Below are 27218 nucleotides of genomic sequence, written 5' to 3'. Positions count from 1 at the left end.
CGTTTTGATGTTTTTTGTTTTTTTTGTTTTTTGTTTGTTTGTAGAGTCGAAAAGAAAACGAAACTTTTTCAGGTTTGTCAATGCCAATGCGATGGGAGGTTAAGAGAAAACATTTATTTACTCGAAAAAACAATTCTTTTTTTTTTGTATTTTTTTTTTCTTTTAAGTCAGTATAAATCAAAAAGTATTAAAGCGTCAATTATAATTTTATTAATACTAGTATGGGCTTGCTTTTGGACTTGATTGACAATGTTAAAAAAAGCAATTTTTATGTGTTTTACTTTTTAATGTACAGTAATATGATAATATTCGCTTCACTGATTGGATTGCCTTTTTTAATATGAATACTACGCACCTAAACGGACAGATATTTTTGGTATAAACAAAGGAAGTACCACTGTACGCGGTACACACACGTTTGACTAACACGGAGCAGAAGATGGGTTTAAAAAAATGGATACGTATCTACTTTGTGAAATGCTATCACAGCAATCCAGTTGTCTTGATAATCCCGCTTCATTGTAACATCACAAGAATATTTAACGAATAATACCGCGAAAATATGAAAATCCACACGAGAACGACAAGTTCCAAAATCAAATATAATGTTTCATTTTAAATTTAACATTATTTATGGCCAGACCGTTTGTTTAATGTTACAAAATATAAAAAAAAACACATGAGAATGACAGGTTCCAAAATCAAATATAATGCTTCATTTTAAATTTAACATTATTTATGACCAGACCGTTTGTTTAATATTACTGTAGCTTAAATTAAAAATTCATAGTTTAAATATTAGACTGTAAAAAAATTTAATTGAGTTATGAAGTTTACAACAATGCAATTACGACTTCCTTTCGAGATTCCGTGTACATTTGAAATTACAAAAAAAAAAACATAATTCTTAAACTAAAATAATGAATCTTCGTTCTCTTTTCACCAGGCTTTCCCACGGCACGACTCACGCAACCGATCCAATTGGAGTCGAGTTGAACTAATTTCTAGGTGCGCGTGCGCCCGCGAGATCGCTAATAACTGCTTCGCTAGGGCTGCCACTGCATTTTAAATTTAATCAACAAAACTGCAACAATATAATGGTAGTTTATCAACATTATTGAACAATATTTTGGACTTTCTTTTTTATTACTTAGATGGTTTCATTAGCTCACGGCTAATCTGATTTTAAGTAGTGACCGGGGCCCGTAGAGATTATCAACAATGTAAATGCCGCCACCCAGTATGAGATGTAAGATTTAAGTCTCAGTTTTATAGCAAAGTAATTTTACCAATACATAAAACCACATTGGCATTTTAAAACGCCATTAAAATTAATACGTATGCTATTTATATAGAAAAGAAACATTTAAATACGATTTTTATTTAGTAACCGGTGTTTCGGAAAGGATTAATTCTATTAAAAAAAAACTGTAATAATGCTATAATTTTTATGTTTTCTCAAAGGAGGTAAAGTCAATTTAGATTTAATTAAAACATTGCACGTTTACTTCCTTTTAATCTCGGTTAAAAGAAATCCTATAACGAACCGGATGTAGTTTTAGTTTACAAACATTTTGTTAGTAACGCCTAATGAGCTAAATATTTTTTTGGTGTAATACATAAAAGTATAAATAAATTCCAGCTGAGAAGATATTATGCTGGAAAAATGGAAATATCACATGGAGCTGGACATCCTCTCATTCTGATTCTGTATGGGAGCGTTAATCGATCGAGAATATTGCGTGAGATGGTTTAAAACACGAGCTGACATTGTCTTTGTGGGGAACGCGGCTTGATTAAACAGAAACTAGACGATGACCGGTTTTTTTTTATAACGCCATCTTGTTGTTTCTTTAAAGCGGTTAGTTGCCCTCAATTAAGAAAAATAGTATTGTTATTCGCCAATAGATGTCGGGAAGAGTTGATTATTGAAAACATGAATAAAACAACATTTTCTGAAAATAAATCGTAGCTAGATCGATTTATCGCCCCCGAAATCCCCTGTATACTAAATTTTATGAAAATCGTTGGAGCCGTTTCCGAGATTCAGATATGTATATGTCGCATCCGGGTCAATAGTTCGGAATATCAACGATACACAAACGTCAAAGTGACAGAATGGCCGTGTCGTGGTTGACGACTTTTAGTAATATTAAGACGGTGGTTTTGATTATTATTTTAAATGATGAAATGTTGTTTTGATAAATATCACAAAATGAAGGGTAGACTCCGTAACGCCACAGTTATAAAATGGCGGTACGTGGACAGAGTCGTGGCATTCCGTGTCAGACAGTCATTCCGTCCGTCTCAGTCAGTGAGTCTCTGGCAGTCAGTCAGTCGGTTTGTCGGTATGTGCAACGAAACTGTCGGTTTACCCTGTCATTGTGAAAGTTGTGTGTGTGTTGAGTTGCAATAATTATTATTCAAAAAGCTTTATTGACTAAACTGAGTTCAATCGAATACGAGTGATAACGGAACCTACCGCTCAACTCTCACTGGCGCCCCGCGCTGCCGACATATATATTGATATACAAGAATTGCTCGTTTAAAGGTATAAGATAAGATAAAATATAGCTGTAAGAAGGTGTATTATCAATTTAAAATTGCGTATTTAAGTGATTACCGTTACAATCTCAGCGTTCTCGTCAAACTCGTCGACTAGGACGTATGAACTAGCCCGTAGACAAAATCCACTGAGTTTCTCGCCGGATCTTCTCTGTGGGTCGCGATTCCGATACGGCGGTTGATTCAGTGAAGCACTGCTCTTGCTCCGGTCTGGGTTTTTTTATTGCTTAGATGGGTGAACGAGCTCACAGCCCACCTGGTGTTAAGTGGTTACTGAAGCCCATAGACATCTACAATGTAAATACGCCACCCAGCTTGAGTTATAACTTCTAAGTTCTCAGTATAGTTACAGCGGCATGCCCACCCTTCACGGTAGAAATAGGCGGGATAGTGGTACCTACCCGTGCGGACTCACAAGAGCTCCTACCACCGGTATAAAAGCAGTGTTAGCAATTCTCTCAGGTTGAGCATGTGAACTCACCTACCGGTCTTTGAGTGGTTAGAAAGATAGGATTAAGCTTTTATTTATTTAGGAAACCAACAGTACGAAACATATATATAATATATTAAAAATAGGTAAAATCAGAACCAAACAGTAGAAAATGAACAAAGAAAAAAGTAATTTAAGCTTACAACAAAAAAAAAGCAACATAATACGCACATATCTACATCCACCTCTATTTTATGTTTATACAAGTGTATATATATATTAAAACTTAACAATACACATGATACACAATTATAAGAAGTTAATTGATATATCAAGGCCAGCATCCCTGAACTGACTAGCTATAACAACACTGTGAAGTACATACACATCAAAGAATTGATTAATCACAATCGTCTCCGAAGACTCATCACTACAAAGATGGCAAGTCGTTTGTAACATTGTAGCGAACTTGAAACAATTAAAAAGAGATACTCTTTCACTATTATGTCTTTAAAAGGTACTAGAGGTCATGCAGTAGTCGAAATTCGACTATAATTAATTGGAATTGTACGTTTGTACACTATTATGATTGTATTTTAAATTTCTATAATCACAAATTTCACCAAGACTACACTATAAAAAATAATAACAAAGACAAACCATATTCTATTCTCAATTTGACAACAGACGTCAAGATCAAAAGTTTGACAATAAATAGTATGCATGCGTGTGTGCGTCAAATACATGGTATGTAGTGTGTGTAATGTTTTCTTTATTGATTTAATGTATCTTTTATGCATTCTTTTAAAAAAAGATTAGCATTGTGCACTTCTTCTCTATATTCTCTATAAGTGTGGAAAATTTCATACTCCTCCGTCCGCGCAATTTTCTTAAAAAAACAAGATACAAAGTTTTTGCTTCACGTATTAACATTACACACACTACATACCATGTATTTGACGCACACACGCATGCATACTATTTATTGTCAAACTTTTGCTCTTGACGTCTGTGGTCAAATTGAGAATAGATTAAATATTGTTTGTCTTTATTAATATTTTTTTATAGTGTAGTCTTGGCGAAATTTGAGATTATACAAGTATAAAATACTATCATAATAGTGTACAAACTTACAATTCCAATTAATTATAGTCAAATTTCGACTACTGCGGTACCTCTAGTAATTATTAAGTTGAAACTTGACTTTTTCTACTAATCCCGCAAGCAGGTACAATTTTTCTAATGAAATACGTACTAACCACATGTTCACGAATGTCTTCCATGATGAAGGAATAACATCGTGTAATAGAAATCAAACCGGCAAAATTATAATTAGCGTAGTTACTGGTGGTAGGACGTCTTATGAGTTCACCTGGGTAGGTACCACCGGCCTGCCTGTTTCTGCTATGAAGCAGTAATGCGATCTGGTTTGAAGGGTGAGACAGTTGTCGTACTACGAGTATTAAACTCAGACTTAAAACTCATATCCCAAAGTTGGCGACGACCTTTTCATTGCTAATGTCTATGGGCTCTGATACTTAACACCAGGTTGACCATGATTTAGTACACCAATATAAGCAATAAAAAAATGAAATAAAAAAAAAAACTAACATACTCTACAAATTTGACACCCTCATATGCAAGATTGATAATAGTTAATGCCATAGTTACATTTAGTCAGCAATGTGCTTAGTGCGAGTTTTTTAACATTCTCGATAGCGTAAAAGCTAACTCAAATTTTTATGTAGTTCGATCGTTTGCCTACGTTTGCCATTAGGGGCGCTGTTCAACTGCATACAAGTTTGAGTTAACTCTTACGCTATCGAGAAAGTTAAAAAACTCACACTAAGCACAAAGTTGTATATTTACGCCATAAGTTCCCCAGAGATGCAATTCCCCGGGTAACCTTCAATAAAAACATCGTATTTTTAAATGTCGGTATACCCTCGACAAGGGTTTGCGTAACACCGATATGTCACGACACGTCAGTTGAGAACCGCTGCCTTAATCTACGGACATCACAACATTAGCATTCCCATAATCTAATACTAAGATGTGAGTTAGAAGATTTAATTATCACTACATAGTATAAAACAAAGTCGCTTTCTCTGTCCCTATATCCCTATGTATGCTTAAATCTTTAAAACTACGCAACGGATTTTGATGCGGATTTTTTTAATAGATAGAGTGATTGAAGAGGAAGTTTTATATGTAGGTATAATAACATCCATTAAATAGTGGCGAAATCAATAATAAATTACAGTTTCCGAATCGAAGCGAGGGCGGGTTGCTAGTATTATAATATATTTGTTGTCCTACACTTGAGCTCGACATGGGTCGCTAGTATTATAGTTATAGTATATTTGTTGTCCTACACTTGAGCTCGAAATACGCCTGTAAAAACATATTATTATCAGCTTGGTATTTAATCTTGTTCATATAATAAAATATTCAACAAAGCGTTTATCTTTTCTTGTTCGTTCAATAAATTAGATTTACTGTTAATATCTGCAGAAAACAATGCTACAGCTTAATAATATTTTAAGTAGGCCTCTTGTAGCAAAGGCTCATTACCCAGTAGTAGTATTCTAGTAATATTTAACCTATTATAACTACACCTTCTGAAGATACAATCATCATTGATTCATAAACTTAACGTGTTAAATTTCTATCTAGAAATCACTGTCCCTTCAAAAAAGCTCAGCCAGAAATAACAGAGCATTAACAGAGCTTCGCAGAACTTAGATGTGAAAATAATAAATATTCTTCGTTCATTTGAAAGCGTCGCGATAAGCTTCCGTCGAACTCTGCATCGGAATATTTCCCACAGTTATCGAGTGCTCGTGCGCCTCCCATCGGAAACAGTGATCGCTTCGCGTTACATGAATAATAAATATGTTTATTTAAAGATGCCGCTAATAGCTAATGAATATTATAACAGAAAATATTATCTAAATTAAAATATTAATTAGTTGAAAAAGGAAAACGTAAATAAATTACAGCGCGTCGTATTTAATGTAAATGTTATCGTGATTCAATCTTAATTGTTTCGAGCTAATTAAACTCTAGTATTTGTGTCGTACAAGCTCTGACGGAAACCCTATTCCGTTACAAGAATCATTGTAATTCGAAGAGAGTAACATTTCCTACCATTTTTGTGCGCCTGGTATTTTCAGTACGTCAGCCTTAAATGTCATACCGGATCGTTTTTCTATGCTGGCGTGTGTGGGCGGACTAATGTCTGCCTCTTGCTAAGCGGTTGTCAGAATTGAAGCGAGTTGCAGAACAAGAATTAAGCTATGCCAACTTAGATCTCATACCCGGGAAAACCTTTCACAGTTGTTTGCAAACTATGTGAGTTTAGTTGCGTAAAGTAGACGACATATTTGAAATTAAGAAATTAAGACTTGTTGCTGTATGAGTTAAGTTAATCTCTCAATTCTCTCAATTCACCCGGCACGCACCCTTGGCGCGTTATACCTATAAACCTAAATATTGTACGAAACATAACTTGTTTTTTTCTTAACTGTTGTTATACATGTAAAAAAACTAATTTTTCTATTAGAGTTAGCTCAAGTTTCTCTATATAAGCCTCGCTCTATAGCTTAGCTTTTGTTCTGCAACCGACTTAAAATTCCATAAGTTCATTGCTACCTTATTAAATACATTGAGAAATCTCAATTGCATTAAAATTATATTATTGTAGGGGAAAGTGGGGGAAACGCGAACGCTGGGTAATGCCGAATTCAATGGTTCTAATATGTTAGAAAGATATATCCTAATTTTATTTGCCGCCATTTCGGAGATCACGCCACCACTGATGCCAGTCAATAACACGGGAGATGCGGACGCATGTACTTAAAAAGGTATGCATTTTTCAATATTTTGTATGTTTTAGATGTAATTTTTTGGTAAATTCAAGTTGATGTAACTTTATTTCGATCTACAATAATAATTCAGCTTTTACATAGTGGAATAATCACATATTACTCAGCTAAATGATAATGATGTAGTAGGCAAAATAAATGTAACCAAAATTGTTTTTTGACCTTTAATTATTTTCGATTCCGCGGGGTAAAGACGAACACTCCATGTCGGGCAATCTCGAACATTCGCCGTTACCCCACTCCCGTTTGTTAGTACCCCGTTCAACTTTTTTTTAAATATTATTACAGATGCCTTGTACTTACAAAAGAAAGACCGAACTGAAGTATAGCTTAGAAGATCTCAAAAAGGCTATAGACGATGTTAAAACCAAAAACTCTCCCTGCGTAAAGCAGCAGAAACATATAATGTTCCAAAAACCACTAATTTTGACCATCTAATGAAAGAAGTGTTAATACAGCCATGGTTGGATGAAAACCTTTATTTACAGACGATCAGGAAACGTAAGAAATCAAGAAGAAAACGGAAAGATGGCAAAAAAGGAACCCAAATAAAAAGACTGAAATGTAATGAGAGAACACCTTCAAACAAGAACTATCAAATATTATTAAAGAATTTGAACAATATAAAAAATAATTTAGTGACTAGTCAAAATACGAAAAAAAAAGAAAAAGGCGAAAAAGAAAATAAAGACTGCTTTTGTATTTTTTGTAGAGATAAATATATTGATCCTCCCGTTGAAGACTAGATTGTGTGCTAGGTGTGCGAAAAATGGGCTCACGACAGTTGTACTGACGGACAGTCAACATCGTTGGGTTTTAAATGTGATCTATGTCGTTAATAATGTTGGTTCGTAATCACCCCACTTGGTGTTCGTATTTACCCGACTGATGTCCGGCAAAGCCGAACACTAAGGGTTTTGTTTTTCTTTCATATTGTTGTAGTTTATTAAAAAAATATAAATGATGATTAGTGAATAAGTTAGACAGATAAGTAAACTTTATAACAAAAAAAATTAAAAAAATCTGTGATTAAATTCCATTGTTTTATTTAAGTTTTCCCTTAGGTGTTCGTATATCCCCCACTTTCCCCTAAACGTCAAACTTACGGAAAAGGTAGTATTTATAGTATTGTATGTCATCAAATAATCAAGGATTCCACATGTCCACGAGTGCTCTGTCAAAAGTAACCGACCATAATGACGTGATCAAATAGCAAATGCGTACGCGGGACGCAAATGCCCGATGCATGTTTTTGAAATTTGGTGCTGGTGGAAGATGTTCTGAATGTCATGGACATAATTTCAAACCAACTTACTTATGCGTGTTCAGCTCAATGACAAGGAAAGGTTCTGCTTCAAGTGAATGTTACATTACTTTGGAGACATTGCTAGGAAAGAGGTAGGCAATTTCGGAAAACATGGTCTCAGGCTAACTGGAAAGAAACACATTAGTGAGAAAGATGATTAAATGAAGTGAAAATGATACTATTAATACTAGCTCGCATAATCTTTTGGTTTTTTTCCTTCTATTTAGGAGAACTAGGTAACGCTCCACGCAGTATGTACTGGTTTACAGAGCCAATGGATGTTACAACATAGATGCCGTCGGCGTCACATACCTTGAGACCTAATATGAAGTTGAAGCCTCAGTTTCATTGTATATATTATAGTTTTAGATAGGAAGCATTACTGATGGCCCGAAAGATCTTCTAGTTTCGCCAGAACAGGTGAGTGACCGCGGACTCAGACAGGAGGGGTAGGGTTTGCTAACAGCTACCCGAGCACCTCCGAAGGAGACCTAACAGCTCAAAGGTAGTTGCTTCGCGAATATATCTAATAAAGGATCGGAATTGCGACCCGCTGAGATGATCGGGCAAGAAACTCTGCGGGCTCATGTATGACGTTAGGTAGGTATTCATTTAACGGTTGGGCAAAAACGGCAAATCTGTATGAGCTTGCAAACTTTTATTATATAAAAAGCGTGAAAATATGCAACTTAACCTGGTGTTTTACTTATCAGTGAAGGTGTTATCTGTAACGAGCATTTCTGCTGTCTGTACGGTTTGTATTCCGGTAGGGCTCTTATCGCCTTTTAAGACCCACTACGCGCGTATGTCTGTATGGAGACCAGTGTGCTTAGTGCGAGTTTTTAACGTTTTCGATAGCGTAAAAGTTATCTCAAATTTGTATTGAGTTGGAACGTTTGCCGCTAGGGACGCTGTTCCAACTGCATACAAATTTGAGTTAACTTTTACGCTATCGAGAACGTTAAAAAACTCGCACTAAGCACACTGATTGTTTTGTTGAAATACATTTTTTTCCCTCGATTAAACATATAAATGTACATCATTATCTCATTTTTAATGCGGTTTGGATGTTAAAAAGTCTGGCATACGCAGGCTTTGTAATATACTACATAACTGCAGATAGGCCTTGGAACCCACTCGGTTTTGCGGTTACTGGCCATTCTTGGACACGGTCACAGCCAAGTTATAAACTATAGCTAACGTTGCTTGAACTAGCGAAATTTAGATTAAATAGAACTTAAACAAAAATCCATTAGCAATATGTTTAATAAGTTCTGATCAATTTGATGGCGACACGATAGCCCCTACTGTTATCTGAAATTTCGTCATCCTATTGATGACAGCATTTCCACGTTCTTTCGAAAGATGAATTGTGCGATAGTGTGATAGGCTAATGAGGAGTAAGCCGCAGCATGACTTCATTACGAAATTATTGTGCGTAGCATGAAAACGGACACCGTGAGAACAGACATTTAGGTACAAAGAAATTATCTTGATTATTTAACGATAACTGGCTTCGTTCACATTATTCATAACAGACACGAGTGCAGCGCGCGATTATGCACTTTAAAATCGTGAGGCCTAATGAAGGATATCGCTTGAGCTCCAAGTACAGTTCGTTAGCGGTTGATTGTATGAAAATGATTCATTAAAACTGAAGCCGAGTTAATTGGGTAAAATGAAATCCGCCTAATTGACGTTTAAATATTAACGGGAAGAGATAATGTGTGTTCTTTAAATAAGTTTTAGGTTATCAATTTTGTAGTGAGTTTGATAGTTGGGTTATTTAAAGAGATTTGAGGTTCTAATTTTAAGGTACATTCCGGATTTCCTCCTCGCAATCATTCATAGAAACAAAATAGGTTATTGAAAACATATTTATTAAGTTTCAAAGTACTTACCTAAGCTAAATTATATGATTTTTAAAAGCATTCATAATCAATTTAACGATTAATATCACAGCGGTAACTTAGGTGCTACACTAAACTAAGAAACAATTTAAATGCTTTACCGACGTGGAAAATGTTGAAGTTGTCTTCGATCAGGCTAGTAGTAGAATTTAAAAAGAACAAATTTATGTCAAAAAAAGAACCTTACTTTATTCGTATTAATTAAAAAAAATATTAAAAAAAAAACTTCAACAAGCAAGCAATGAAAACAATCAAACAACACACTTCGGTTCTAGGAACGTTTTTAAAACAAAAAACAAAAAGGAAATAATAGTCTATGGTATATCACGCACAGTGCGAGGCATGGGAGATCATGAGGAGCAGCAGCAGAGGCAGTAGCGGTCACCAGGGTCGCCACATCGACTGGGCGGAGTCAGTTTCGGAGGCGGGGCTGTGCGGCGGGGAAGGCGGCGCGTACGCACGTTTCGCGACCTGCGCTTCCGCATCCACCGGACCTTCGTTCGGTCTCTTCATGACTCTCTCCGGAGAATGCATCCTCTGGACGGGCATCAGACCCTGATGTGTCTGAGGCGCAGGAGCTATGGGCTGCAGAGGAGTCGGTCTTGCAACACCATTCGGCGCTATTGGCTGAGGCTGCACAACTTGTGAATTTTCCAATCTCCTTATGCAGTTGCTTAAATGTTGCAGGAGTCTCGCTCCTGCTTGAGGATCGACCGGTCCCTGCCGCTGCATCGCATTGGCAGCCAACGTTGCATTTGCAATAAATTGAGACACTTCCGTAGCGCACTGAGTAAAACCGGCACGAAAACGTTCTGTGTAAGACATTTCAGGTTTCACAACTAGCTGTCCGCGTTGCTTCAGATTGTGTAGATGCCTCACTGTGAGTTCCAAGATGTCAGCTTTTTCCAACTTTGAGACGTTCTCCCCTTCTGCTTGTAGAGCTGTCACCATGAGGTCTTTTAATTCGTCGAGGCAGCGGTTGATGCGGGCTCGTCTTTTCCTTTCGAGCATCGGTTTCATCACTTTTCTGTACTGATACGTTCTGGATACGGGTTCTTCATCAGGCTGTTCGTGTGGAGGATGAAAGACGCCGTGCGACGGCGACATACTCCGAACGGGTAGTATCATTTGGGTTGCGCGCGCGGCTGTCTGAGAGCGAATGGCGCGCGCGCCGCCCGCCGCTTTGCTTTTATGCGCCCTGCACCGATTGTGGCAAAACGCCCGTGATAAAACTAGGGGTGCTAAACACACTTTTAAATTAAAATATATATAATATAAATTTATTTAATTTACTTTTTTTATTGCATTAGATTTTATTGGGCGAATCAAGCAGCGCTGTATTTAGCATTGAACTTTTGTTGTAAAAATAGGAAAATAAAATAAAAATGGCAATTACGAGGAGTTGGTTTTGCGGTTCTTCTCTGGGTAGGAGTAGGTAAGTTACATTCTATATATACATTCACAAATTAATTCAAATCAAAATATCAAAAAGTTTTATATTAAATTTTATGAATTTGTATGAAAAAGAAGATTCTGTTAGTTTTAAAATGACGATGCATTGCAATTTGCATTTTTGTGATTTTTACTTCCCCTTTGTATTACTTAGTACCTACATAATTTTAGGAGTTATAATGTGCTAAACTGCAATGAATATAATAATAACACATCAGCTAAAATTATCCGGACTGTTTGATATGAATTAACGTATTTCATCGGAGTATTCATTTAGATAAAATCTGCGTACCAAAGACAATAATTAGCAGTAATGTTTATAAATTTTCAAATCACCATTTAATTTCGTTACAAAGTTCACTGACAGCAAAGAGATGTGCTTAATAAAATTCTCAGCGACATAAAATCGATTCTGTAGAACGTTAGTTGCTTGGCGATACAAGGCCAGCTGTTCGAACTAATCCAGGGAGGGTCTTGGCTGATGTCACCTGGTACGCACGGGTTCCCACGCGCTCCCCACACCTAGACGCAAGACAAGACGCTTCCCCTACGCTTCGTCAACAATGACGTCATATACAGTACACTTCATAAAGTAACAATGACATTAGAAGCTATAGTATAGTATTTCGTACATTACTAAGGCAATATTTTGATTATAGGAAATCATAGGAAATCATTGAATAGTTTTTAAGTTTTACATTTTAAATCTAATTCAGCTTTAACGTTTTCAATTGAACTTGCTAGTTTTGTGGATAATATGTTTAAAATCAACAAAAAAGATTTTATTAGATTTCCGAAACAAACTAAATGTTTGTTACTTATTTTATTCATAAAGTAAAACGAACTACACTGTTTTAATGACGTATGAATGTGTGAACATCATCATTATGAAAAATGTTTTAGTATTTTATCTTGCGAAAAAGCTGTATGCAATGAAAACGAACAATACTCACTCGTATACTTAATATTAAGTAAATGTAAGAATACATGAAATCTTATATACGCTCTGTTTTATGAGTCTAATTTTAATAACACTGTTATTGTATTTTCATCAATATTAATAACTTAAAGCGTAGCAAAAATTTACCTAAGTCATATTCATCAAGATGGAGTTTTTATACTCGTATATAGATTTATTTTAAACATTCAATTAAATTTTCATATCCCACAGAGAATATTTAAACGAATCTTCTTAAGCGTTGTTGACAGCCCTAGGCTCTAGGCGGGCCGCACACAAGACCTCGTCGCAGGCGTGTTATCGCCTCTCGGTCATGTAGACAGATTGACGAACAGAAATTACTGTTGCATTTCATATTTTAGTACCTAACACAATTTTATTTAAACTGTGCGGCATAGGTTGGGATATTCCGACCAGTACATCGAATTCAGTGGTAAGTGTTTTTAATTTAATTTTAAAAGTTCTTAGAGAAGAGGAGACTTTGGTATTTTTATGAAAATATTTATCGAAAAACATATTGCGTGTTTTATATCGACTTACACGATAAAATATACTTAACGTCTTTAATCATTTGTCGCAAAAGCGATAATAGTTGACTAATTACGGTCAATCAATAACGTAATTTTCTTTTTTAATAAGAATAATATAAACGTTTCAATTTATTAAATCAGTAGTGTAGTAAAATCAGGAGAAGTGTAACGGTAATGACTTCAGAAAAAATAAAACATCAATCCTAATTAGCCGAAACAATATCGTAGACTATCACCTTGCAAAGGTGTGAGTCGTTCCCAGCACCGCTAGTCGACTCGACACCGACCCATTGTGCGGTTGAAGCCGCCGTGACGCTACTTACTCCAATTCTGTCTTACGCGCGCCGACTACGAAACATCCTAAGCGACTACGCGGACTTCTGTACAAGCGAAAATATACTAGAACGCACCTCTCGCTAGGCGGTTACGACTCTACGAAGCCAACAACAATCCGACACTCTGAAGCATAAAGACATAAGTGACAGCTTAACTAGGGTCTGATGAGACGTTGTTCTCCGCGAGGAGGCAGCGTGGGAAAGCCCGTGCCGCGCGCGTTCCCACACACTCGGCCGGCACAAGCCAACCGATAAATTATCATAATTCCATTGTGAGTGAGACGGTACTAAGAAATTTTATACTTCATCAATCGCCGCGTTGAATACATTAGCGCGTGAGCACCGTGCTTTGTTGACTGCTGACGCAAGGACGAAGGACGCTCGACCCACCCGGCATTGGCTCCTTATTTTTTCTATCACGTTTCTATTTTACGACAATAGAAGTAAATTCCTGGCTGGATGACGTCATGTGCTGACGTTATAAACTTAAATATCGCGTGTTTTGTACAAAACATAAACGAAATCAAACCACGTAGGTGAGCTAAATAACTGACATGGACCAAATGCGACTCCCGCTACTTGTGACGTAAAACAAAGAGGAAATAAAACGAGTGGCTTAATGTCACAATATCAATAAAAATACCATCATTATGACGTGTTTGCGGCCGGGGGAGGGGTGGGGATACCAGGCCTATGAGGTGGACTGACCAGATAAAAGCGGCGGTAAATGGCTCATCATCATTACACGAGTGAACGAGGAGGGCGGCCGTCAGAGAGGAGTGGTGGGGTGTTGTGAAGCTCACTTCCAACCCCTGAAGTGATGACCACGGCCACTCTGTGAAGAGCGATACCGCCTAGGAAAGAAGATGACGTGTCACGTATTTGTAGCGTATTTAGTATAAAATACGACTATAACTTTTGTAATTTAGGATTTTTAACTCCATCTGAACAATACAGGGTAGGGACGAAGTGTCGCCTGAAATCAAACAGTTTGTATATTGTAATAATTGAAAGTCGCACACGAATATTAATTAATTTATTTATGATAGTAGTACACTAATGAGTTGGAGAGCAGATCACATTTTCAATTCCATGACTTAATGCTTGCTATAAATTAGGTCGAGGTCAGTCATATGTAAGAAAATAGCATTAAAGCATTGCCATTATATAAAATTGGTTCACAAATGAGATGATATTATATTTTACTATTTTACGAATGTTTTTATTTATTACTGCGCTGTTGAATGAGCTCGCGTGTCATCTGATGTAAAGTGGTTAGCGGGCCCTTAGACATCAACAACGTATATCCACTTTGCGACATAAATTCTAAGTTTCAGTTTTATAATACAAAGGCTACCCCACTCTTCGAGCCGAAACGCATGACGGCTTCGTGGTCGAAATAAGCGAAACGGTAGCTTTTTTTTTCCTACCTAAGCTGGTTGCCTTGAGAGGCTATTCCAGCGTAACCTTAACTAGTAGGTGAGCTCACGGGGCTCAAACCTGACGACATTGCTAACACGAACCCTAGCAAGAGCCGTGCTTCGCAGAATCTACCACCGGATCGGAAACGCGACCCACTGAGAAGATCCGGCGAGAAACTCAGTGGGCTGTGTCTGAGGGTTAATTTACTCGTCGAGCCTTTCGTCGCAAGCGACGGGTTCGACGAGAACGGTGACCGGTGCTTGAGGTACCTAATAGCACCGTTAGTGGATCGGGAGGATCCGAGATGACGTGTTTTGGGCGACGTCGACTGCTTTCCATTCTTTCCGCAGGATCGGGGATGCGAAATGGTAGCACATAACCGTGCTGGCACAAGACATTCCACCACCAGTGAGCATCTAGTAATTTTTAGGATCCCAGTCCTAAAATGGAAAACGAAACCATAATAAAATCACCTTGTTCTGCGTCTGTCCGTCTGTTCTTTACGGTTTTTCTTAGAAACGGTAAGAGAGGTACGGAAGAAGTATTAAATTCAAATCAATAGCGAATATTAAGGTCTGTGTCAAAGTCAATGATTATCTAGAAGATTGCACAAAGTGGGAATGAGTTGCTCGCTCCGGGAATTTCAATATTGTAAAATTGTTATGTTATAATTATTTATTGTAATATGAATATTTAAAAAAAAAAATATTTAAAATAAAAATAAAAATCTAATATTTAAAAAAAAAAAAAAAAAACATGCCCGCTGAGTTTCTTGCCAATTCTTCTCAGGACGGAGGCTAATTCTTGTGAATTGGCGGTAATTCTTTTGACGTTCAACAAGTATGTACTTTCATTTATGTTGAATAAAACTTTTTTGATTTGATTTGATTTGATTTGATTTGATTTGTGGCGAAAGAAATTCATAAAAACTTAAACTTCTAAATCAGCACAACTATATTCATTCACTCATAAAAATCTAAAGACCACTAACAGTCAGCTTGCTAAATTCAATATCTTCCGGTCAACTCTGAAGACATTCGAATTTAGCAAAAGTCAAGGTTTGGTAAGGAAGTGTTAGAAAAACGGTATACATATTTGTAGCTTTAACATATAAGTAAATGCGTACGAAAATGTCAGAGGTTTTTTTCCAAACTTCTAGAATCGACTCGATTTTATTTTTGTGGCATGCAAAAAGAGAATGCTAAAATTGCTTATGATCGATCGCGTTCTTTGTTTCTAATAAAATATTTGTTTATTTTAACCATTAATCGTTTTTATTAATATTTTCCTGTTATATTTGTATATAACTTGTTTTTCATTCTGTTCGTACAACTGAAGAGGGAATATAATATGTGTGTGTGAGTGTGTGTGTGTGTGCGTCTGCGTGTGTGCGTGTGTGTATGTTTGTGCGTGTGCGCGTGTGTGTGTTTGTGCGTGCACGTGTGCGCGTGTACGCATTTGTGCGTGTGTTATCTATTTATTATCTATATATGCATATTTTTAAACGTATATAAGTATGTCTGTCAGTCTCTGCAGTGCAGTGCAGCAGTTCGCAGTTATTTATTATTATTCTTCTTTATTAATTAACGAACTATGTGTAAAACAGCTTTTAAATGAAGTTCTCATTACGTTTGAAATATCAATAGGTACATTGCATTCGAAGACTAAAGCTTTGTGACGGTCATCACGTAGCTGTTCTGTTGTTAGGATCTTTATCGATGTGTCTATTTGCACGGGTGATACGACATTCTTATACAATGAAATACCGTTTTGACCACAGATCATAGAAACATAGTTTTCACTTGTTTCTATGATCTGTGGTTTTGACTAATACATATTATCGCGCACCGCAATCAAGTGGTGATACGGCCTTTCAGATATATGCATTCTTCCTGGTCGGATACTCTTGGCAGAACAGTCGTGCCTGTCGATGGACAGGGTTGCGTCTCGTTGTCGCACGATGAGCGATGTTCCTCCATTGGAGGCGGCTCCGGTCATCGTAAATTAACCCACAGCCACAGCCCACTGAGTTTCTCGCCGGATCTTCTCAGTGGGTCGCGTTTCCGATCCGGTGGTAGATTCTGCGAAGCACGGCTCTTGCTAGGGTTCGTGTTAGCAACGTCGTCAGTTTTGAGCCCCGTGAGCTCTCCTAAAAGCTCGGCGAATTTAGAATAACCCCTCGAGGTTACTAGAATAGGTGGGCCAAAAAAAAAGCGGCTGTTGGCATTGCGAGCACATTGTGCTGTGGTGGCTTTCGTAGCGCTGGTGATGAGGTCAATCCAGCGCGTGAGGGTTCAACCTCTGCCTTTTTTTTATTGCTTAGATGGGTGGACGAGCTCACATCCCACATGGTGTTAAGTGGTTACTTGAGCCCATAGACATCTACAACGTAAATGTCGCCACCTACCTTGAGACATGAGTTGTAAGGTCTCAGTTTTTTTAACAGTACAACGGCTGCCCCGCCCTTCAAACCGAAATGCATTACTGCTTCACGGCAGAAATAGGTGGTACCTACCCGTGCGGACAAGACGTCCTTCCACAAGGAAAACCGCCTTCATCGTTCTCGTCTTTTGCCTTCATGCATCTTAATCATCTTCTTATATGATATGCTTAATAAGAATTGTGTGGTCTCGGCCTAGTAATAGCGACACCTTATTTCTTTCCATGGGTGTTGTAAATTTACCGGATAATGTAATATACTTGCATAGTATGATTCTTAACCTTTAACCGGTGGTGAGGCGTATTGTCATCACATATGGGCATATTTCTGCCACAATGTAATCTTGCGATCAGTGTCGAAGGACGGGGCAGCCGTTTCGCAATTGAGACTTCGATTCCATGTCTGAATTTCTGATGACTACAAGCGAAGAGTCCAAGGTGGGCTGGAACCATTACAATAGTACTTCAAATAAATTTTCTTTAAACAAAAAAACTGACAAATAAAAGAAACGAATTTACCATGCAAATTCAGTTTTCTTCTTAATTCAAAATTATTAAGAAGTTCCACCGTACTTTGATTGATGTAAGATTAAGGCAATAAGAACATAGGTCAACAATCTCGATTGCAAGTGAGCCTTTTTGTTTTTGAACCAAAATTCGAACCTTTTTTTATATAGTTTATTTTTTATTTTTTATGAATAAGGGATTACTTGAATCTGAACCTCCTACGAGATGATTGCGTCTCAGGTTGTACAGGGTATGTGGTACTGGACGAGCCACAGGTGTTGGGAGCCGCGGACCCAAGTATGGTATTTAAGGCCCTCCAAATTCCAAATATGCTAATTGTCAGGGAGTTTTTATTCGTTCGTTTTAGAACTACCCAGACAGGAGGTGGGTACGTCTTATCATCCTATATATTTCTATTGCGAAGTAACACGGTTTTAATGGTAGGATATTTTACAAGTAAACCAAAATAATCTGTTCTGTTTGGAGTAATAGAAAAAATGTATAATACTATGCATAAAATTGTTTTTCATCTTTTTGGTTCTCTTATGTAACGCAGATTTTCCAAGGTATTGATAGACAAACATTGAAAAACTTTCGGGTGTATCGACCTCTAAACTTGCTCGCTTCGATACCATATTGACACAATACAGAATATCGAGTCTAATCTATAAAAATCAACATTAGAACGTTAATATTTACTTAGCGCACTTGATATGGAAAGAATGTTTATTGTATGGAGTACTGGTAAACAGGTGTGAACGTCGAACGGACGTTTGGAAGTCGCAAGCCACGTAAGTTAATGTCAAATCAGGGGCAGAAAGATCTACCTACATGTTTTGAGTACAATCATTTATCTATATATATAAAAATGAATTGCTGTTCATTAGTCTCGCTAAAACTCGAGAACGGCTGGATCGATTTGACTAATTTTGGTCTTGAATTATTCGTGGAAGTCCAGAGAAGGTTTAAAAGGTAGATAAATATGAAAATGCACAGAATAAAAAATAAAAATAACAATTTTGTTTTTCCTTTGATGTGTCCCCCGTCGGACGGATTCCCTGTCGGTTGTTTTTATTTATCGATTGAGGCACTACGAAGTCTGCCGGGTCAGCTAGTTTAGTATAAACTAGTGGTCGAAAAATCCAATCGTGAACACAAAAAGTGTGAAAGAATCAAAACGTCGGAAATAATGTAATAGCATTAAAAAAAGCGCAACTTTAAACCGTGCAAGGAGTTTTAATTATGTCCACGCTTCGCGAAAATCGAAGGAGATACTAAAATAAAAAATGTTTCTATTCAAGTAAGCCAGATGCATTCAAACCGATTTGAAATGCAATTTCGTTCAAACAACGTTCTAGAATTTATTTTTAGATTTAAATTGAAAACGTACATATATTTAGAATCAGTGGTTAAAATGCTTTACTGGTGGTAGGACCTCTTGTGAGTCCGCGCGGGTGGGTACCACCGCCCTGCCTATTTCTGCCGTGAAGCAGTAATGCATTTCGGTTTGAAGGGTGGGGCAGCCGTTGTAACTATACTGAGACTTTAAAACTTATATCTCAAGGTGGGTGGCGCATTTACGTTGTGGATGTCTATGGGCTCCAGTAACCACTTAACACCAGGTGGGATGTGAGCTCGTCCACCCATCTAAGCAATAAAAAAAAGCCTTTTTTTAAAGAAGTATTGACATAAATACAGATATTGATGAGCGAATAAGTTCAAGTCACCTACGTTGTTGAGAGTTGTTGAGTTGTTTTGTGTTACGATAGTCTTAAAATCGAAATGCACGACTACTTCGCTGAAGAAATAGCAGAAGTGATTTACTATACAGAGTATTCCAGAAACAGTACTATCATTCGATGTTCGAAACAAATACATTTAATCTTTAGAAGAAAAAAGTTTACATTGCTACCTTAAGTTTTTAATCTAAGCCCAATGCTTTAAAAAAAAAAAAAATTATATGCGCCAAGTCAAGGGTCGAGTGTTATTATGTGGAAGCAGCGGGGACGAGTGCTTAACAAAGCCCGGCTGGATCTTCGCGAGCTTCTCAATCATTATGACCAGTTCCTCGCATTACAAATTCGCAGTAATGTTGGCGCCATTTGGTATTAAGCTAGGTTGAATTATACCAGGACTAAACCACCAAGCAGTGACCATAACTTGTTAAGGAGCAAGTTTGGGGTGGGGTATGGCACATAGCTTACGATTATCAAAACTAATCGTATTTGTCATTTTCAAGTTACAATAAGGTTCGAAATTCTGTTAAAGAACACAAGGCATACGCTTTCGTCACAATGGCGATCGTTCAGTTCATGCGGCACCTACTTATTAAGTTTTTGTACCTTGCTAATTTGACGCAATTGAACCAATATTGATCCTAACATTGAAAGCTGCGATAATGTTGCCTGTGACATATCTTTTCGTCACATCCCCGTATAAAAAGTTTACATAGAAAAATTGACATTTTAAGTCAACGTTCGCTCACGCCTACCGCCACGCCTGCGCCATACAAACAAAATATCCAAACAAACGCCGGCGCAACTGTACATATCACCGATCGCTTCTAACTATCAACGATACCAGTTCGTCACAAATTGTAAAAGCTGCTCTCAAACTGACGAGGACGACCGTGGATCGTCAACGGGACGTATTCAGAAGCGGTTTTTGTGGACATTCCGCTTATTTCTGACGCGGGCCATTTGCGCGTTCCAGTATTACGATAGTTTTTAAATCAAGTATAATCGAGATTCCGTCTTGTGCTTGTGTACGAAGGTAGACGAGCAAACGGTTTGGCCATTGAGTTTCTCGCCGGATCTACTCAGTGGGTCGCGATTCCGATCCGACAGTAGAGTCTGCAAAGCACTGCTCTTGCTAGGGCTAGTGTTAGCAAATTCTCTCCCGTTGAATCCGTGAGCTCACCTAGCCGTCCGGGCGTAGATGGAATAGCTACCTACCTACCTAGGCTACCAGCTAATAGATAGGGAAAAAAGAGCAAAAGCAAGGGCTTGAACCATTACCCTCAAGTATATCTTAGCCAGCCAATAATAAGCACTTATACGGATATTTATTATGGCACAAATTTAGTGTGATAATGATTCATATATTCGTAACATAATAATAATAATAAATAAATAAATATTTACTAACAATCACGCCACGTTAACTGGTCCCGTGGTAAGTTCGTAAAGAACTTGTGTTACAGGTACCAGATAACGGAAATAAATGTAATATTTTTATTATACACATACATATATTTAATATACATCCATAACCCTGGAAAATACATTTTTATATTTATAATACAAATATCCTCCCTTGGCGGGATTCGAACCCGCGACCCCCTTGTGTAGTGACCATGTCACTTACCACTACACCAGACGGCCGTATAACATATAAATATATTGATGTTTGAAATGGCATCGCGATATAAGGATCAACTGATTTCAGGTCGTATTGTTTAAGTCCGATCACGACCAACATCTTTATAAGGTATGCACAGAATCGAGACGTTGTTGACTCAAATGCAACTGTACTTAGAGATGTACTTAGAGATTTAAAACTACTTTGTACTGTCTGTGTTACTTAAACTAGTTTTTATTGCTAACTAGCTGACCCGGCAGACTTCGTAGTGCCTCAATCGATAAATAAAATACCTAAACTTTTGTATAAAATAAACTTAAAACAAACAAAAGGAATCCGTCCGAAGGGGAACACATCAAAGGAAAAACAAAATTGTTATTTTTATTTAATTCCGAGAATTTTCATATTTATCTACTTTTTAAACCTTCGCTAGACTTCCACAAATAATTTATAATTCCCATTTTTATAGAGCTCAGCGAGAGTTTTTGGGGTAATATTTAAAATATGCGTGGTCGAGCCGAGATGACCGCATTGACGCTAGAGGATCTGACCAGGATAGTCGTCTTTTCGGCGATCAGTTAGTAGAGATAGACCTCAAACTTCTTGATGTAAAGAGTACTTGTCAAACATTTATTAGTCCGCGCGGGTAGGTACCACCGCCCTGCTTATTTCCGTGAAGCAGTAATGCGTTTCGGTTTGAAGGGTGGGGCAGCTGTTGTAACTATACTTGAGACCATAGAACTTATATCTCAAGGTGGGTGGCGCATTTACGTCGTAGATGTCTATGGGCTTCAGGTGGGCTGTGAGCTCGTCCACCCATCTAGCAATAAAAATTAAAAAAAACATTTGGGCGTGAATGTAGGAAATTAAGTTATGTATTTTATTTTATTTTATTAGTTAGTGTTTCTCCAAGTTTTAAGATGTAGCTTTGGTGGCCTATTAACCGTTTAGATTCTGTGAAGGTGCATGAGTGAGGGGAAATGAAACAATTGCTGGAGCTGATTTATTCCAAAAAGCCCATTGAACCCTCAGTAAATTCCCACTAATAAAGAATCAAACAAAGAAACGCCAAACGGTACATGTCATCGTCCATTGAATGGAACTAACCCAACTGTATTGCCTTATTTAGTTGGAGAGGCACTAATTCTAATATGCTTATTATGCTGTTTATTCCTTTGCACTGTAATGATAATTTGTGTTTGATAGGTAATTTAATAAGTAATTTTATCTTTGTTTTTTTTTGACTACCTATTCACTGGTAGCCTAAGAGACTGTTCTAGTTACACCCGGATAGGTAGGGGAGCTAACGGGTTCAACCTGCGAGAATTTGTTAACACCAGTCCTAGCAAGAGCAGTGTTTCGCAGAATCTACCACTGGATCAGAGTTGCGACCCACTGAGAAGATCCGGCGAGAAACTCAGTGGGCTGGTCTAGTTCGCTCGCGGAACCCTTCGTCGTAATCGACGAGTATGACCTAAAAGCCCCGAAAGTGGATCCGAGTGATCCAACAAGACATATTTTAGGCGACGGCAACTTTGCGATGCCCCGTGGTACCAAACAAGAGATCATAGTCCACCTGGTGTGGTTAACACAGCCCACATACTTAAAAACGTCAATCCCAAAGTACCTCGGAACTGTACTCCAGTAAGTAAACAAAAAAGGCAGCAAATACAATCGAAGTCGTCGTGGCCTAACGGATAAGACGTCCGATGCATTTGCGTTGAGCGATGCGCCGGTGCTCGAATCCCAGGCCCGGGTACCAATTTTTCTAATGAATTACGTACTCAACAAATGTTCACGATTGACTTCCACGGTGAAGGAATAACATCGTGTAATAAAAGTGAAACCCACAAAATTATAATTTGCATAATTACTGGTGGTAGGACCTCTTGTGAGTCCGCACGGGTAGGTACCACCACCCCGCTTATTTATGCCGTGAAGCAGTAATGCGTTTCGGTCTGAAGGGTGGGGCAGCCGTTGTAACTATACTTGAGACTTTAGAACTTTTATCTCAAGGTGGGTGGCGCATTTACATTGTGGATGTCTATGGGCTCCAGTAACCACTTAACACCAGTAGGGCTGTGAGCTCGTCCACCCATCTAAGCAATAAAAAAAAGAGTTTTATTGCATAATGTGTAACGAAAAATATGAGTCACCACCGACAGAAGATTGGATCATGTGCACCATATACATAAACCCTGGGCACCTGAAAAATGCACTGCAGGTGAGACTAGTCAAGGTTAATATGAGATATATGCTGATAAAACAATTTGTAGTTATTATCGGGATTTAATTGTGTCGATCCTATTTACCCCGTACCGTTCCCATTTCCCCCGCGGGACGATCCCCATTACCCCATATGGTATCAGGTAAAAAGGAACGCTATTGTTTTTTTAGTTTATTAATATTTTTAATAAAACGTTGATTTTGGAGATTTTTTTTTGTTATCAATAAGTAGATAGGTAAGCAAAGGTTACGTTTCAATGAAAGTTGATTAGGTTTATGACTTTTTTCTATCAGTTTTGAACATTTGAAGTTAAGTGTTCCCAATTCCCCCACTTTCCCCTACATTGTGGATGTCTATGGGCTCCAGTAAACCACTTAACACCAGGTGGGCTGGGAGCTCGTCCATCCATCTAAGCAATAATTATAATAAAAATACAAACAGTAAGTGCGCGATGAAGGCCCGGAAAACGCAGGACGCGCCGTCGAAATAAAATTTGAATTTCATTTTCGTGTTACCTACTCTGGTAGGTGTTTAAAATAAATTCGCACCAGTTCGTTATTGGAGCTCCAGGAGCGGACGTGCGAAACAGGACACGTAGGTATTTACTAACGTCACGTCGATCGGTTAACATAAAACAAAGTGTCAGATTCGCTGGCGGGAATCACTGGCGCGGCGGCTTTGTTCTCTGATAACTAGTACTGTAGATTATGAGAATTTTGTCTTCATAATAATTATAGATCGTATAGTTACTACTCGGAGCCTTTATGTTTATTTTTAATACGCTTTTATTTGCGTGATCTGTCTACGTATGTAATATAAATTATCATTAACTTAAAGATATTTGTTTAACTCTAAAATTGACGTATCAAATAAGAACTAATGACAATGCAATAGTTTTGGATCTTTGGGGTGATCACCATGACTATGATTGCGCGGGGAAAAATGGTTTAGTTTTCTATTTATATTTAAGCGTATTCTTTTTTAATTTTTTGTATCACAGTAGAATGTTGTTGGCGAGTATAGGTAGCTACCACAGGCCATGTTCTTTTGAATGATATGTGGCTATCGGAGACATAACGAGGAGAATTTCGTCACCTACTTCAGGCAACGGGTGAAGTATCGTAGGGCGATTTTAACGTCTGAACATCTATAATAGGAGACGGACCTCCAGTCTCCGGGTGGGTGGCGGTATTGACGTCATGAAGTCCATAGACTCCGATAAGTCGTCGTGGCCTAAAAGATAAGACATCCGGTGCATTCTAATGCAGCGATGCAACGGTGTTCGAATCCCACAGACCAGTACCAATTTATCTAATGAAATACGTACTTAACAAATGTTCACGATTGACTTCCACGGTGAAGGAATAACATCGTGTAAAAATCAAACCCGCAAAATTATAATTTCCGTAATTACTAGTCGTAGGACCTCTTGTGAGTCCGCACGGGTAGATACCACCACCCTGCCTATTTCTTCCGTGAAGCAGTAATGCGTTTCTGTTTGAAGGGTGGGGCAGCCGTTGTACCTATACTTGAGACCTTAGAACTTATATCTCAAGGTGGGTGGCGCATCTACGTTGTGGATGTCTGTGGGCTCCAGTAACCTCTTAACACCAGGTGGGCTGTGAGCTCGTCCACCCAACTAAGCAATAAAAAAACTAGCTCTAGCAACAGCAGTACTTCGCAAAATTTACCACCGGATCGGAATCGCGACCTACTAACAAGATCCGGTATGAATTTCAGTTCACTAGAAACTCAGTGGGCTCCCTCAAACCACTAACGACTCGTGCGTTCGTCTGTAGTGTTCACTCCGCACTTGTCATTAATGTGAGCCTGAAAACCTCACTGATTTATACTATTTTTCATTGCTGTAGTACGTTGATTGAGCTCACGGTAAAACCGTTGATAAACTTTTATTGGACGTTATAACACAAGTGCCTTCTCCGAGTGCCTGTTTGACATTTATGTACAAACTCTTTCACAACACGGCTCAATCAGCAAATAATGCTAACGATCTATCAAACCTTTAGAAATGGAACTATTTAAAACTAAATTAATTAATTTATAAAAACTTACCGACAAGTTTTCTTGTTATATACATAAAAAGAGTGACAATTGCAAAATGCGTCGCATAAAACTCCTATGTCCAAAGTATGTGATAACGTCAGCAGTATGCAACACGTGTAGCGCGTTCATGTAACCTACTTCTGTTTATAGAGAACACGTGCCAAAATAAACATTAATGCAAAAGTAAAAATCTAATTTGTGTGGTCATTATCACGGTTATGTAAGCAAGGGTATGCTGCGGATTTGCTCGGCTTAACTTGGGAATTAACTGTTCTAAATTTAAAGAAAGTTTTTTTTGTATTTAAAACTAAATGTAATGAATACGGAAAAAACTTGTACTCGGCTTAAAGGTAACGTTGCCGGGCCATACAATCTTTAAAAAAAAACGTGTATTACTAATAATTAAAGGTCGCCGCTTAACGACAGGTAGGCCGTGAGCATCTTTAGATATTTACAGAAAATCAGACATAGCTTTGGCTGTGAATAATTTTAGACAGTTTTTTCGCAATCTCACGTATTTTTAATTTCCAGTAAATTTAAACGTATAAGTTTATTTAAGTAGGTACGTAACGTGAAAATTATTTATAATTAAATAAATACAACAACAAATAGTATTGAGTTATACGATCCCAACATACCCAGCCCTCATTATAAACAGATAGACAAATTAAATAATTAAGCAAATCACCCGTACAAAAGGGGCAGGGAATATGGTAACTAACACCAGTGGTCTTTATTTTCCAAGACAATAACTTTATTTTTATATTCCTATTCTATTCAAGTAATGAATAGGAAGAACAGTTAAGCAATACCATTTTTTATTTGTCAATAATAAACCAAAAAAGATTGTGTTGCAATTTTTATGTGTCAGTGCATATTGTCGAATTCCGTACATTAGATAATATAATATTACATTAATATAATGTTACTAGACTATGGCGCTTCTAAATGTTTTATTGCATTGTTTCACTTTCTCATTCTACCCTACCATCAGTATTGAGTACTGATATTAAAATGTAGATGTTGGTTATGGTTTAAACACGATGTGATTATTTTACTTATTTATTTATACTTTATTTCAGTTTATTTTAAAAACCATTTAATAACATTTTGTTAGTAATGAATGAATAAAATAGGGTGGGTTTTTTATCGCGCGATAAATGAATGTTAGTATTCTTATGTGATCAAATTATATACATGTATAAATGAAAAAAAAATTAAATGTGAAATTGATGTGAAATGAATGTGAAATTACATTCCTACCTTTTCCGGATAATGCTTATATTATTTATTTCATAGAATATCATTATTAAAACGTTGAAAAAATTCTCAGTATTAAAATGATGAATAAATAGTCTAAGTTATTTTACAGGAATTGTTGATCTGATTATATGAGGTAGGTACCACCTACCTGTAGTAGATTCAATAAATAAATATAACTTTTAACAGTGATTTGTTTTAAACAGTGAAACCTTGAAGCTATTTTTAGTAGGTACGCTTTATCTAATAAATTTCCCACTTTTAAAAAGAAATAACTAATTTGAAAAGTTTTAGCTAAATTAAACCCAAAACTTTTTTAGAAATATTGAATTACTTGTACGTTTTTTTTTTATTAATATTTAGCAACGGATAATAGTTTATAATTTTTTGACAACATCATATCGTTTTAAAATTATTTGTTTCGAAATGACCAAAATCAAAAGTAAAGTAATTGAAAAAACGAAAATAGCCCCTAATTGTGTTTAAAGTGCTATAAAAATAATAAAAAATAATATGCATCTCGGATGCTAATTTATTTTATCATTAAAATCACTAGTACGCACCTA

General features: G+C 37.2%; 2 protein-coding genes and 3 long non-coding RNA genes across 5 annotated transcripts in view; 2 read left to right on the top strand and 3 right to left on the bottom strand.

Moving 5' to 3' along the window:
- LOC100302603 (enhancer of split mbeta-2) overlaps positions 1-27218 on the bottom strand; it is a 261515-nt gene that overhangs the window by 27861 nt on the left and 206436 nt on the right. The gene's annotated exons all lie outside the window — the stretch shown is intronic.
- On the bottom strand, positions 266-25558 carry LOC134201509 (uncharacterized). Its single transcript, XR_009976848.1, has 2 exons — positions 25402-25558; positions 266-1084 (listed from the first exon to the last, which is right to left on the bottom strand). It is a non-coding gene; the product is annotated as an uncharacterized LOC134201509 (long non-coding RNA).
- Positions 1827-7916, top strand: LOC119630406 (uncharacterized). Its single transcript, XR_005246164.2, has 3 exons — positions 1827-2551; positions 6702-6861; positions 7171-7916. It is a non-coding gene; the product is annotated as an uncharacterized LOC119630406 (long non-coding RNA).
- On the bottom strand, positions 10052-11320 carry LOC100302605 (enhancer of split mgamma). Its single transcript, XM_004931667.4, has one exon. It carries the CDS (start codon positions 11224-11226, stop codon positions 10480-10482), a length of 747 nt encoding a protein of 248 aa, XP_004931724.1. The 5' UTR covers positions 11227-11320; the 3' UTR covers positions 10052-10479.
- Positions 12804-27218, top strand: part of LOC134201507 (uncharacterized) — a 45874-nt gene continuing 31459 nt past the window's right edge. Inside the window, exon 1 of the long non-coding RNA XR_009976843.1 lies at positions 12804-12941. This is a non-coding gene — a long non-coding RNA (uncharacterized LOC134201507). The remainder of the gene's footprint in view (positions 12942-27218) is intronic.

This window comes from Bombyx mori, chromosome 3, assembly GCF_030269925.1.
Source record: "Bombyx mori chromosome 3, ASM3026992v2".
NCBI classification, from domain to species: domain Eukaryota; kingdom Metazoa; phylum Arthropoda; class Insecta; order Lepidoptera; family Bombycidae; genus Bombyx; species Bombyx mori.
This window is presented reverse-complemented; position numbering and strand designations above follow the sequence as displayed.

Bases quoted from the DNA above. Each gene is read 5' to 3' on its own strand.
- LOC100302605 (XM_004931667.4), bottom strand. From the start codon at position 11,226: ATGATACTACCCGTTCGGAGTATGTCGCCGTCGCACGGCGTCTTTCAT.